At 52.2% G+C, this 13209-nt stretch overlaps 5 protein-coding genes across 5 annotated transcripts; 3 read left to right on the top strand and 2 right to left on the bottom strand.

The window, feature by feature from the left end:
- Positions 1-327: 327 nt before the first annotated feature.
- BDW74DRAFT_154780 (uncharacterized protein) lies at positions 328-2870 on the top strand (the record flags this gene model as incomplete). Its single annotated transcript, XM_073724734.1, has 2 exons — positions 328-2114; positions 2212-2870. Coding segments are annotated over exons 1-2 (1692 nt in total), but the record flags the coding sequence as incomplete, so codon positions are not given.
- Positions 2871-3531: 661 nt separating this feature from the next.
- BDW74DRAFT_30520 (heat shock factor family protein) lies at positions 3532-6596 on the bottom strand. The gene is made up of 2 exons (XM_073732470.1): positions 5674-6596; positions 3532-5621 (listed from the first exon to the last, which is right to left on the bottom strand). Exons 1-2 carry the CDS (start codon positions 6141-6143, stop codon positions 3725-3727), a joined length of 2367 nt encoding a protein of 788 aa, XP_073583139.1. The 5' UTR covers positions 6144-6596; the 3' UTR covers positions 3532-3724.
- Positions 6597-7050: 454 nt separating this feature from the next.
- Positions 7051-8032, bottom strand: BDW74DRAFT_168438 (putative aldo-keto reductase (AKR); the record flags this gene model as incomplete). The annotated part of the gene is made up of 2 exons (XM_073726826.1): positions 7051-7737; positions 7790-8032. 2 exons carry the CDS (start codon positions 8030-8032, stop codon positions 7051-7053), a joined length of 930 nt encoding a protein of 309 aa, XP_073583138.1.
- A 921-nt stretch (positions 8033-8953) lies between these two features.
- Positions 8954-9591, top strand: BDW74DRAFT_178988 (putative GPI anchored protein; the record flags this gene model as incomplete). The annotated part of the gene is made up of 2 exons (XM_073729333.1): positions 8954-9290; positions 9359-9591. 2 exons carry the CDS (start codon positions 8954-8956, stop codon positions 9589-9591), a joined length of 570 nt encoding a protein of 189 aa, XP_073583137.1.
- Positions 9592-10047: 456 nt separating this feature from the next.
- On the top strand, positions 10048-10442 carry BDW74DRAFT_30493 (uncharacterized protein). The gene has a single exon (XM_073732469.1). It carries the CDS (start codon positions 10158-10160, stop codon positions 10371-10373), a length of 216 nt encoding a protein of 71 aa, XP_073583136.1. The 5' UTR covers positions 10048-10157; the 3' UTR covers positions 10374-10442.
- Positions 10443-13209: the final 2767 nt, after the last annotated feature.

Genomic DNA, 13209 nt, shown 5'->3' with positions numbered 1-13209 from the left:
TAGCACACTAAACCAAGTGCAGCAGTACGCAAACAATAATTGTCTAAATGGCCCGTCGGAAAGCGAATGGATAGAGCGGCCCCAGGTGGACAATGCTGAAGCTGTCAACCATGAGCTCCCTCGAGGTCCTCCTTGCTTCGTGGGCGAGACTACTCAACACCAACGGCCCCCAACAATTCTTCAACGCGCAATCGCATCCAATCCTTTATCTCCCGGATGGATCCCTATCGTTATTTTAGTACCGCCGTTGTCACATAAATATCCCTGCCTCACCGTCTGCCGATCGGCCCCTGAGCTAGCTGAAACGGAAAGGATACGCGTGGCTGCACCAACACTAATTTAACGACGGTCTGGGCTTCGACGGGCGACGGCGAGGGCAATTATTCTTCGAATTCTCCTGATTTCTTTTCTTACTATTCCATTGCTCCATCCTAAACGTATCTCGTTACGTCCACGCTCTTTTCTCGCCTGTTATCGTTCGTCCCTTCGCTTTTCGCCTTCACTCGCTTCGTCTTTCGATTCTCCGCTGCTCCGTCGCCCGCAGGGATGCCATGATCGTACCGCTGTCGCCGCGTTAAATTTTCCTGCTTTGCTCCGCTTCGTCGTTGGTGCTCCGCGATGGAAAATTCCCCGGTGATGGACCGGACATCGACGCCGGGAGCGTCCCAAACAATCGGGGTCTCGACCAGCTCTACGAATAATGAACCACTACCCTCGCCCCGGCAGATGCCCTCCAAGCGATCATCGCTCCCTCCTCGTCCTCACAATGCCGCTCGACATACAAAACGATTGACCTTGAACTTTCCCATCAATATCGACACAGCAGCTTTCGATCCCAGTGCATCGGCCTCGTCATCTGGATCCATGACACCTGTGACCCGATCTTCCGCCGCGCGACATTCCCCCGTTCACACCATAGCCACCCCTCCATTCGACGGTCAAGATGACGGTACGAGTTTGTTGACTGCAATTGCGTCTCAGGAACGGAGGGTCTTAGAGTTGCGTGAGGAACTACACCGGGCGGAGGCAGAGCTGGACTCGTTGAAGAAACAATGGACAACGTCGGAAAGGACAAGAAAACGGACGGAAGTCAACCATCGCGCGGAGGCCATGTTGCCCCTTAGGTCTCCGGACAGGGTCGCCGGTTCAAGCGCCGCGAGCACACATAGCAGGGAGACAAGTTTCAGCGGCAGTGTAAGCTCCGCAGTCCCGCCTCAAGTTCGACTCAGCCGGGAGCTGGAGCGACGTCAGAGTCTGCTTGCAGCTGCAGCTTCCAATGGAGCGTCTGTGTCGTCGAATGGAAGACGGGTCTTTCAGGGCTCTCATACGCGAGCTTTGTCCTTGCTCTCTCCCACCACCGGCTCGATGAGCAGCAAGCTGTCCGAGTCTGGCTCGAGCCATGTGGATAGTGATCGTGTAGGCCGGCCTCCGCGATCAGCCACCATGCCATCCGTTGATCGGGTTCCTATCCGTTCTCCCACGACGCCAACCGAAGACATGGTCAGTCAGTGGCGAAAGACCACGCCAGGTTCCCCTGCGTCCCGAGACACCCTCATGCGGACTGGCAAGCAGATGGCATCAGACCTGCGAGAGGGACTCTGGACGTTCCTGGAAGACATTAGACAAGCAACAGTCGGCGACGAAGGAATCAACGCCACCGAATCACGCACAATGTCGCCTCGCTACCGCGGCTCTAGCTCGACCTCGCGCAGCCGAGACCGACTCTCTGTACAAACAGGCAGTGGCAAGGCGTCGTCGCGCTCATCCTCGGGCAGGAGTTCCGGGACATCAAAAGCTACTGGTAAAGGCTCCAAGTCGGCGGACATAGACGCGTCGTTCTGGAGTGAATTCGGCATTGATTCTTCTGGGCAGCAGCGCCCAAACGCTCGCAGAACCCCCTCAACCCCCAGCGGGTCACACAGTCGCAGTCACAGTCTCAAGCCCAGCGCTCCCACCACGCTCGACGCGGACGAAACCTGGGATGACTGGGATACTACGCCGCAGCCAACGCACAAACCGAAATCGCACACGCCCTCTTCGAGCCGCTCCACTATCGAGTCGAGGCAGGATCACTCGCCGGTCACTCAGTTCAGTAGTCCAAGGACCAGCACTAGGTAGGTTGATTTGGCTTTTGCAAGCGTGAAGTTACTTTTCTTTTTATTTTGTCTCGCTCCTGGCTCTTGTTTGTATCAGTAACACTAACAATCACAGCTTCGGCGACTGGCGCCACGACATCCCAGACCCCAGCGTCTCGGACGGCATCCCTTGGCCTGCACTGACGCAAGCCGCGCCCTCAAAACTCAACCGGACGGCCTCGAACCTCATGGCAGAATGGGAACGGAGTCTGCAGTTTTCGTCGAACCGTAGCCCCCTGGCTTCTCCTGGCCTTGGAAAGGACAGCAAGAACGACTGATCTGCCTCTACAAAAGGGGGAGAAAAAACAAAAAAAAAAAAAACATAGCCACACCGGATACTTTCTACGCCTTCGCTTCCTTCCTGGTGCTGGACTCAACCGCTGTATATATGGACACGAATATGCACGACCTGTCTTCTTACCTTTTGCTCTGTATACCTGACCTGCTCGTGGACCGACCTAATCTGTTTATTTTCGAGTATGACAAGCACAAGAACTGGATATGTATGGCTTAACGCAGGGTTATGATTCGGGTCGCGAGACCCTTACGAGTGTTTTCTTTTTCTTCTCTACTTTCTTTATGTCCTGGCTCTTGCTTGGATGACCCTTATTGGACTATGTTTGTGTATCTAGAATATCTGTACTATCTAAGTCACGTCGATGAATTCAAATATCAGTATTAGATCTTGCTTACCTCTAGAGATACGATTTCAAGATACTTTCCCAATGACGCTGATTAATTGAATGCAAGGGAGTAACGGTCATGCGAGTTTTCCTGGACTTAAACATAGATATCCCATTGAGCCCTGGTCGTGATCTTGATGGCGACGATGACCTTTTCGGGGATGGAGTTAGCCAACAGCGGCGCTTAGGGAGTGGTTCCGATGGACGGCTGCTGTAACTGAGCTTATACTTTTTGAGGAAGAAGCGGCGGCGAGGGGGGTTGTTGTTTCTCCTCGGAGTTAGGAAGGGACATGTTAGGAGAAAGAAGGGGACGAGGATGCACCAGTACCGAAATGGTTGGTGATGATGTTCTTCAATTTAGACATGATCTTATCGGGAACTAGATGAGGATATTGGGTAGTACTGTGATTGGGACAATGGGTGCGGATGATTGGGCTTTCAGTCTGCAGGTACCAGGCAGGGACAATTGGTGATACAAACACTGAATATGGCAGTGCTGCCCATGGAAGAAGGTCAATCATGAGATGCTGGAGGAGTCAGCCTTGCCAGGCAGATGGAACAATCGTTAAGCAGTGCAAGGACTAGTAATACCTATGAGCCTCTCTCCAGGAACGAGCCAAGCAAAGGAATTGATGCCACAAACAAAAGTGCGTACAGCAACCTTCTGCATACAATGAACCCGCCATTAATACATGATATTGAGGCAAGTACAGCCATGTGCTTTTGTTTTTGATATCCCAGCGCCGCTGTATTCTTGGCTCCATAGGATGTAGATGAGTGTTCTATCTAGAAAAGCAAAGCGAGGTATACGCTTTGTGCAGATCCTTTGAAGCTCTGCTTGGAAGGTCCCACGGAGAGGATGACATAGGAATAAGAGAGAAGTATATACTGATAGAAGACAAAGCATCAAGCTTTCTTTCTCCGCTTCACACCGTTTTCCCCTCCCTGAGGCCCGTCTCCTGTGTCAAATAGACCGGCACCGTACGGATCATCGACGGGATTGCTGGGGCTGGTGGCTTCGCTATCCGTCAGAGTTTCCACAACCCTTCCGGGCCCGTTGATGCCTGGATTTGCGTCAGCAACGTTAGTCGAGTTGGCCCCATAGCCGTTATTATCGAATTGTTGAAAGTAGCCAGGGCTCGATTGATGCTGGTTTGTCCCTGGAAAGAGGTCATCACCGGGTAGATGGTCAAAATCGAAAAGGTCGTTTCCATCGTGTTTGATGGCCATGTCATCTGCAGCTGCTGATTCTGTTGTAGGCACCTGGCCAGCGCCCGTTGAGTCTCCGAGATCTATATTCCCTATGTTTTGTTGGCCATAGTCCGCAAAGTCTGTAAAGTAGTCATCGTTGAAGATATGGTCTAGTTCAAGCGGGGGCGGTGGGATGCTCCCATCGGCTCCAATACCGGGAATGGTACCGCTTGGGCTGAGTGGTTGTAACAGGTTAGTCAAGTTCTGTACGGAGCGGTCTTGCTTGGCCTGCATCTTCATCAGGTTGTCGATTTCAGACCGAGTGTCCGCAAGACGCGACGAGTAATTGCTCGGCATTGGTGGTGGTGCCGGGCTAATCAGAGCATTGTTCTGAGACATTGTCCCGCCAGCATCGTCCGTGCCGGTCTCGTTGGCCATAAGACGAAGCATGTCTGCACGCTGGTTAGAAGTGAGAGGGACATTGCCGCCAGATGTCTCGAGTGACGATAGCACGTTCGGGAAATCGCTGTAAGAGGTTGGAATCCCGTTGCGCGCATTGGCAGTCTGAATGACGGACATGATGTCACGCTGCGGATATTGCTGCCCTTGTGAAGAAGGAGAGTCCTTTGAACGCGGGCTATTACTATCGAAAACTTCCTCGACTTGCCCGGGTTGAGAGGTGGTTTGCTGCCGCGAGTGGTTACGAGACTGTGAGCGCTCGTATGCACTTGCGGCAGGCGAGAGCGTCGACGCACGACCAGGCCCCGGCGGTGCCTTGAGTAGTAGCTGTTGCTTCTTCATTGATCGGGGTCCGCCAGGGCTGTTCATGGAGGTGGCGCCAAGTGTGCCAAATGGGTATCCATCGCCCATATCGACAATATTCCCCTGATCCTGGGAGATCGCACCAGCGAAAGAATTTGCGAGGTTCTGGCCTTCCTGGCCCTGAAGGCTCCGGTTGTAGACAGTGGCAAGGAAGGTAAGTATCGCATTGATCGAGTTCTCATGGCGAGTATGCTGCTCCTGGAAGTTCGCTGCTTGTGCATAGAGTTGTTCGTGCTCTCTCCGTAGTTTGCTTATCGTGGTGGAGATAATCTGCTGTTGTTGGCGAATTGCTTGTAGCTCCCGATAGACGCTGGTGAACTGATCCTTCGGTAAAGAGGGTTGTTGTGCAATCAGAGACAGTTGTCGGTTACGGGAACTATCGTCCCGCGACGCCCCGACATTGTCATCGCCAAAGTCCTCTGTTTCGTTTTCAGCATCTTCCGTCTTCACACGGACATAGCCTTTGCCAGACTTTGCTCCCTGTCCGGCTGTATTCTTGGGCTTCTGAATGAGCCATAGCAGATCAGGGTGTCCACGTTTGAAGTAGGGGTTGGCGTATTCACTGGGACTTTTGTTCTTTCTTTCGCTCGCGCGCATGGAGTTATCAGAAAGACCGACTTTCTTGTGAAAACCATACATATTCAACTGTCGAACGAAAGAGGCATAGTTATTGTGTTTGAACAATTCTGGAATCAACGTTTTGGCGAACTCGTCCTCATCCAGCACGATGAATGAGTTTCCGTCGTCAGACCATCTGATCAATTCGGTGTTCTTCGACTCGTCGAGAAAGCTAAGAGCGCAGAGTTAGCAGCTAGCAGCCGACCAGGTAATACCTAACATACCTGCTCAGCTTCTGTACGAATGGCGGAATCTGTTTCCTCTTGGCCTGTGCCTCCCTTTTGGCAGCCAACGCACGTTTGTAGAGTTCCTCTAAGCTTTCGGACCAACCCCCGGACTCTCCAGGCACATTGTTTTGGTCCGGAGTAGGTGCCGATGGCTGTTCATAACTGCGACCCCGACTCACCATCTGGTTCGGGGTTTGCCTACGTGCAACTTGATTGGATGTGGTAGAGACACCGGAAAGATCATGGGCTGATGTGGGTATAGCACCGGTGTTGTAGGAAGTTGTGTCGGGAAAGGATACGGGGGGCACGGCGTTCGGCGAAGAGGTTTGACCCCATTGTAAAAATTGGTCATTGGACAAAGGCGCTCCGGATGTTTGATGATAATTTGGCAGCTGGCCCAGCTGCGGATGGACAGCGGGTGATGTGCCGGGGGCAGGTCTCTTGCGAGTTATTCCTTGAGGGCTCATTGCGGGCGATCAAACGGTCAACGGTCGGGAGGTGCTGTCTTCTAGTGTTCGTAGAACAGACCGTTGCCTTGCCCGAGGGATCGTTCCGACGGGGTCGTGCTATCGTGCGATCTAGCGAAGATGAAAAATCGAATCCGACGTCCTAGCCTTTAGCGGGAGGTATTGCGGGGGTGTAAGTAGAGGAATGCGACCCGACAGAAGTTTTCGACAAGAGGGCAATAATGAGTAGTGCCGTCAGATCGTCTCAACAGATGTATTTGTGTATTTCATGTAGAACACTGGGACGAATGATAGAAACACGATATGGGCTGGGAGAAGAGGGCCGATAGCACGAAATAGATGATGGATCGCGGATACGCGACGGGCGCAATCAACACTGAAGCGGAGAGCGAACGGGGGGATAGGAAGGTGACAGGTGGATAAAGAGCAACGACTGTTGGTTCAGCAAGCGACGGGACTATCTGTAAGAACGATATGCGGCAGACGAATTAATTGTCATCCAGCACCAAGGCTGGTCTGTTGGACTGATATCGACAGCCTGCAGAAAGGCCGGCGGTGATGGAGAAAATGCTGATGGAACGTCCCACTGGCCAGGGCGGTGGAGAGAGTAAGATGACAGAAACGATCAGTGACAGACTTGGGAGAGCGGGGATTAAGTATGTGGCTATAGTGGAATACAGAGCAGCTTGCAATGCTGGAGTCTATGAAGATGGGAAACAAAGCATGCAACTAGAAAGCTGGACAGATTTTCTTTCTGTCAATGATCTTGGCGGGCGACGATGAGGCCAAAGCTAGGAGCAGCGCTGATTGGCTGAGAAGCTGAGTCATGGCTTTCACGTGCGGACTCGATATTCCCCAATCCGGCAAGGCGTCTTTTTCCCGTGCCTTGATTTACATACAAAGCTCATTATAAAAGGACATGGTCTCCAGTGAGCTGCGCAAAGTCTTCAACCACACCATGCCACTTATTAGGGTTCTCGCTGGAGAATAGCTGCAGGCTTTTGAGCGCAGCCAAATCTGCCTCCATATGTTCCTCTTTAGTGGTTCCGTTCAGGATTGTTGTCTGCCCGAGGCTCAGGACAAGGCCGTACAAGGCTGCAGCTGATGAGACGCCCGCATCTCGAGCAAGGAAAATAACCGGCTCGGATTGAGCCAGCTCTGGATTTGCCGTCAGTGTCCAGAAACTCTGATATATAATCTCGTGCTCGCGGCAGTATGCGCGGAGCGGAACATCGAACTGGGTCCCGCCATAGAACCGGTTTTGTACCACCGCGGGCTTTACCTTGGCCAACGACACCAGCTCTCTCAGGACCGGCAATGTGGTGTTCGATATACCCAAATGGCGTATCCGATCAGGAACATATGTCTCCAATGTAGACCATGCCTCGATTGTCTGAGCCATAGTCGGCAGAGGGGAGTGAAGTACGAGAGCATCAAGATACGTCTCCTTGGCACTTCCGGGCGAGGCGGACGAGCGAAGATTGTAGAGGGACGATCTCACTGAGGCGTGAACTTGATCTGCCACACTGACATTGGGATCGTAAGGCATATCATCTCGATTCTGTCCCTGTACAGAGGTAAACTTGGTTTGGATCTAATGGCGGTTTAGTCTCCAAGTCCAAGAGGTTTATTTGGCGCCAACATACGTATAGATCTTCGCGACGAACAATTCCATCCCCCAGGGCCCTACGCATGCCTTCACCCACCAGATCCTCACGGTAATGCTTTGGCTGGGCTGCTGTGTCAGCGGCGCGGAAGCCGCTTTTAATTGCTTGGTGTACCAAGTCCGCTGTCCGATCCTTTTTCCACGCTGTGCCATAGACAATGGTCGGGATGAAGGCGGCGTTCGCATGCTGAGGCGAACGCAAGGTATAGCCTTCCCACGACATTCTTGCCAGCGCACTTCGAGCCATTCTTCACCGATGTCGCACTCAGTTTCTGTTTGAGGAACAAGGTCGCGCAAAGGACCAGGCGTCAGGTCCAGACTGGGGGTTGGAGCTATGCGGGGTTATCAAACCAGCTGCGGGGAGCTCCGATCCAATCAGCTCCATGTGATATCTTCGTTCTACAATTCAAAGCTTCCTTTCGGAGACCATACACGCAGCTAGCTGTGGGCCAAGGAAGATGTCATTGCTGCGATTGATGAGCCTGCTCGGAGCCACTTATGATTGTGGTAGAGGCCCACCACATCGTACCATCTTGCAAACAACGAGACCGCACCACACTATCTCAAACTCTCTACACGCCACTGCTGGCGGCTAACGGCTGATTCAACTTCGAGCTTTCATGGCACCGTATTTCTGGAAATGTAAGCTTCTCAGCCGGGCCAACGATGAGCTCTATCTTTAGATACCCTGTGGTGCAGGAGAAACCACAAATGGGCGACAGTGCCACATAAAGAAAGTTTAACTTCAGCTAAAGCCTCGACCAGGCTCAGCTGTTTTTGTCTCATTTGCTTTCCCGAATGTCAGGGCTCCGTTCAAGCTCCGAGCGGTTGTTGGCATTGACTACCCTGGACTTTCCACGCCCTTGCATGCCACGCGATGCGCCTGGGACCGAGGACTCTCCGGGAGGCTTAGCATGCATATCTCACTAGACATCATCTACCAAGCTATGGCGATCAGCGAGGAGCACCAGTCTCGGCACTGTCATTCCCAAGGTTGATATTTGGAACTCACTGGAAGAAACGCAATCGACGCGCAATAGAGTGTTAGTTTGGAGCATAAATGGAGTAGAGCCCCAAACTGACCTTGAAGCTTACTGCTATCCAGTTTCACCCGTCCTCAAATCAGACAACATTCATTACCATCATGCGCCTTCAGCAACTGTTCACCGTTTCCAGCCTCATTCTCGCGGGCAATATCGCCTCTGGGGCAGACATATACCGGAACGATGTTCCCACTGACTGCCATTCAGCCTGCGATCCGCTCATGAGCATCTCCCAACGGTGCGACAGACAACATGTTGATAGCGCGTCCGAAGCTCAGTGTATCTGCGATGCGGATGATGCACGAAACATCATATCCAGGTGCGAAGCATGCACTGCGCAGTACAGGTCAAATCATCCACAAGGCGACAACGATAACGACGGTGATGACAACGATGACGATGACGATGATAATAGCGATACTGGTCCTCATGACAACGGTGGGTGGATGATGCTCTCGTCCTACTTCTTACCTCCGTGCTTGCACTTGGCTAACCTATCTCGACAGATGCCTATGACATGCTCACTGCCTGCAGCCTCCAGACTACTTCCTATCAACCTTCGTCCTCCGGCGGCGGCGGCAGCAGCAGTGGTGGCAGCAGTAGCAGTGGCAGCAGTAGCAGTGGCAGCAGTAGCAGTGGCAGCAGTAGCAGTGGCAGCAGTAGCAGTGGCAGTAGTAGCAGCAGCAGTGGCGGAGGAGGCTCGCGAAGAAATGTCTTCATCCTAAAACCAACTGCTTAGACTGTCCGTATCACGAGGCCGCTTCTTTCTAATGGCTTGAAGCCTGTACATTCTTGGGTATTTCATCGACGTTATCATGCCACTGGAAGGTCAGGCCGAGCTCTTGATCCAGTGCTTGGTAGGTAAGTTCATTAAAATTTGTGGTTCCAGCATGCGCATCTTGCTTTTCTTTCCGTCTTGGTCCAATCTGTAAAACATGCAAGACGTAAAAGTCTAGCTTATTGAACTTCAACTTCTCTCCTATCACTCATTTCGGTACCCCTAAAGGCTTGGCCATTGTACTATAGCGGCTCAAACGAACCTGCGTAGAACCCAGTATCCTTACGAGTGCACGATATGCCACATACTGTCAACGCAATAAGCATTAACTGTCTTTGCTGTAGCCTTACTCATATAGCAAAGTATGATTTAATAGCTAAATGATCCTGGTGAGAATCACCGTGGATGTAGAACAAGGACTAGGAGTATTTCGACTACCTGAATTCACCTGCTTATTAGCATAAAGATTGCAATCATCGAGCACTCTTCTCAGAATTCGATGCTAAAACAGCCCATCTAAACCGTCCATGTTAGGTCGCAGATTGAAAACGACGGCGTGGCGTAGGTGCAGATTGCATTGCATTAGGCGCAGATCTCATCTGCAAGTGAGGAGGGGACGAGTGGGTGCGTTGACTTGGCTGTGCTCGAGCCTTGAGATACGTCGGATCTCTTATTGCATGTGTCGCGGGACCAGTCAACATGAGGGAATTCTCTCTCTTGAGTATCCAATTGTCAAGTCCTAGTGTTGTTGAAAATCCAAGACCTCATTGTGTTTGGACCGGACTGTTTTTCTGTGCGCAAGATCCGAGTTATGTGGGCAATTCTCCAACCAGGAACCGTCAAAACGGCCTCAGGTGATGATAGAAAAAGCTCCAGCGTGTTCTAAAAAATTACATCACTTATCCGATTTGTCATATGGACACTGCATACACGCCCTGCTACAGAACGTACGGAGTACAGGTCATCCGGCGTTGCAGTAGTCAGGCTGAGAGAGTAGACTCCGAGAATTGCCCTTGGGATTGCCGTCCACCTGCCCCTTTCTCGCAGGGCTATATTACGGAGTACGATTGCGGAGCGCTGGAGATTGGTGCCACGGTGATTGTGGCAGTGTTTTCCTAAGACCGGGGATCTCCAGACTAACCATGTCCCAGGATCCAGGAACCACGCGGATGGGATGGCCCGGTATTCCGGTTCCGGGATTCTGATTAATTTCGGGACAATGGTCATCTCATCGGGCGAATAAGGTGATCTAGTTGACGCATTAGGGGCTAGAGAGAAGGTTAGAAGCCCCGAAGATTATTCCATCCATAGCCATCTTCTGACACTCGCACTGCGCAGCGTGGTCTAGGTGACAGACGCCGTCGCCATTGTGGAGAACGAGAGCTCTCCTGCCAATGCGATTGTGCAATGTGCACTCTCCATATTCAGCCTTCATTCGCCTTGGGCCCTCAACTGACCCGCCAGCGATAAATAGTCGGGACTGGGGCGACTCCATCAGCGGGTTCTGGTGACAATCTAGCGGCTTCTAGCTCGAGCGTTAGGCGTGAACGGCGCGGGTCGCGACGGAGCACTGTCAGCATGATGAGCATTTGCATATCAGTATCCGTAGGCCAGATCATTAACGGAGTAGGAAGGAGGGCATGCGGCAGGCTGTCGAAACTGATGGGATGATGAGCTCATATTTGGAAAAACTGAGGAAGAGGGCCCCAGGGGCGGACTCGTTGGTTCGAAGAGTCGAGCATCAGAGTGGGAATCTCTTTGCAGCTTGAAGAAAAGGGGTTGCCAAAGGTAAAACAGCTGTACTGACGAGGTCGAAGCACAACAGTTGGAGATGGCTCGAATAGGGAATCCCCGGGTCCGGGGTCAATAGTTGAGACTCAGGCGTGTCTCGAATAGAAGATCAGAGTGAAAGACAGCGAGCATTTCTCCGTTTGTAGTGCTGCAGCAACGAGCATTTCTGTCTGGGTGACTGCGGATACGGAAGTAAGGAGGGTCTCGGTCTGTCCAAGGGGCAGATCTCATCTCCGTAAGAGAGATCATACGGAGGCTATGGCAACAAGGCGTGCGTCTTGCCTTTGGGCTCTCCCCATACGTGCTCGGTACGTATGTATCGTGACTGACAGCAAAGAACAAAGAGCTCTGGGCTGCTAGCGGTAATGCAAATAAGCTATTCGGGAAAATGGGGTTCAAAGAGAAGAGCATGGAGCTCGAGTGGGTATGAGCTCCTTTTCAGGGAGAAGCTGAAGCCAATCTGGAACATCATACCCACACCTGCGGATCTCCGACAATCCGTTTGGGATTTTCAACGAGCTCAGCATGCTGGAAACTTGGGATAGATGGAACCTCCCGCGAGGCCCGGACCGGCAAGCAGGCGTTTGCAGCAGCGGATTGAATCGCCTGGAGTCAGGAGGCGAGCCCGATTCTGGGAACGAGTTGGGGAGACGAGCTGAGTGTCCAGCGAGAGGCTCCAGAGCCGTCAAAGAGTGGCAAAGGATAGAGTCCCCCTGAGGAAGGAACTAGCACCGCCCCATCACATCACGCTCGCGCAAAAGGAGGTTGCTAAAATAGCATCGCTTTAGCACCGGAAGGATGAGAGATGCTACCGAGCCGACATGGACTGAGGCTAAGATCGAGGCCATGACGCGGATGGGCGACGATGCCGTCGGATCTCATCTGCGCAGATTGAGGTTGTACAGAGGACGGTGGGCGAGCAGGTGCAGCCGACAGCAGAGGCAAACACAGCAGGTCGACTCGACGACCTGCGAGAGAAGGAATGCAGTCATCAACTTGACACCAAGCAATCAGCAGGTGGATGCCGTCAAGTCGAGGTCATTTCCGTCTAGGAGACCCAAAAATACAGGAAGAAGAATAGGGGGGAGAAAGGTTCTAGGCAGAAAATAGAATGATTTACAGCGCTCGTGCCAGAAGTACCGTGGGCCAAACACTATATAGAGCTGCCGCAGTCGTTCATGCTGCTGTTGTGAGCTTTCAGACCTTGAAGAATCAGACCGATACCTCGCCCATCTTTTGGATAATCACATTCTTAAACTACTCGACGACAAGCCCCTTGTTTCTTTCATTGCTGCTGCCGCATACTGCATCCTGCATACTCTCCCATCAGCCACCGACTCGATTCGCTTCGACCGACCACGAATCCAAGACCTTCTCCCCGTCACCTGCAAAGAGGACGACAGGCATTTTTGGTAGAGGACAACCTTCGATCCACAAACCCACAACCACCACCAACCCAAACCAAACAGAAAAAGCGACTAGCGACAGGTCATTGGATAACCTCGTTCCGCCCCTTTAATTCGCCTGCTCTTTCTGCCAGTGCAGGAGTCTAGATAATCTGCGGCCTGGTCTGCATTTGAGAGATCCGATCATCGTTGGTTGTTCCTGAGCGTCCTTGTTTCGCCTCAGAAACGACCTGTCCATCTTGTTACTGTCCCCAGTGTGTGGTTTGCGGGACTGACTAGGCGTGCCGTCCGGGAATTTTGTCACGGTGACTGACTGACTGAGACTGGAGCAAGCAAAGCAAGCAGGTAACAATTTGCATTATTTCCTTCCCTTCGCTCCCCT

The sequence above is a fragment of the Aspergillus multicolor genome, assembly GCF_047715735.1.
Source record: "Aspergillus multicolor strain CBS 133.54 unplaced genomic scaffold BDW74scaffold_15, whole genome shotgun sequence".
NCBI classification, from domain to species: Eukaryota; Fungi; Ascomycota; class Eurotiomycetes; order Eurotiales; family Aspergillaceae; genus Aspergillus; species Aspergillus multicolor.
The sequence above is the reverse complement of the archived record's forward strand: the minus strand, read 5'-3'. Positions and strand labels throughout refer to the sequence as shown.

What these genes read in the sequence shown, in the direction of transcription:
- BDW74DRAFT_30493 (XM_073732469.1), top strand. Translation starts at nt 10,158, where the DNA reads ATGTTAGGTCGCAGATTGAAAACGACGGCGTGGCGTAGGTGCAGATTG.
- BDW74DRAFT_30520 (XM_073732470.1), bottom strand. Translation starts at nt 6,143, where the DNA reads ATGAGCCCTCAAGGAATAACTCGCAAGAGACCTGCCCCCGGCACATCA. An exon ending in TTCGTACAGAAGCTGAGCAG is followed by an intron (nt 5,622 to 5,673) that starts GTATGTTAGGTA and finishes CTGCGCTCTTAG; the next exon opens with CTTTCTCGACGAGTCGAAGA.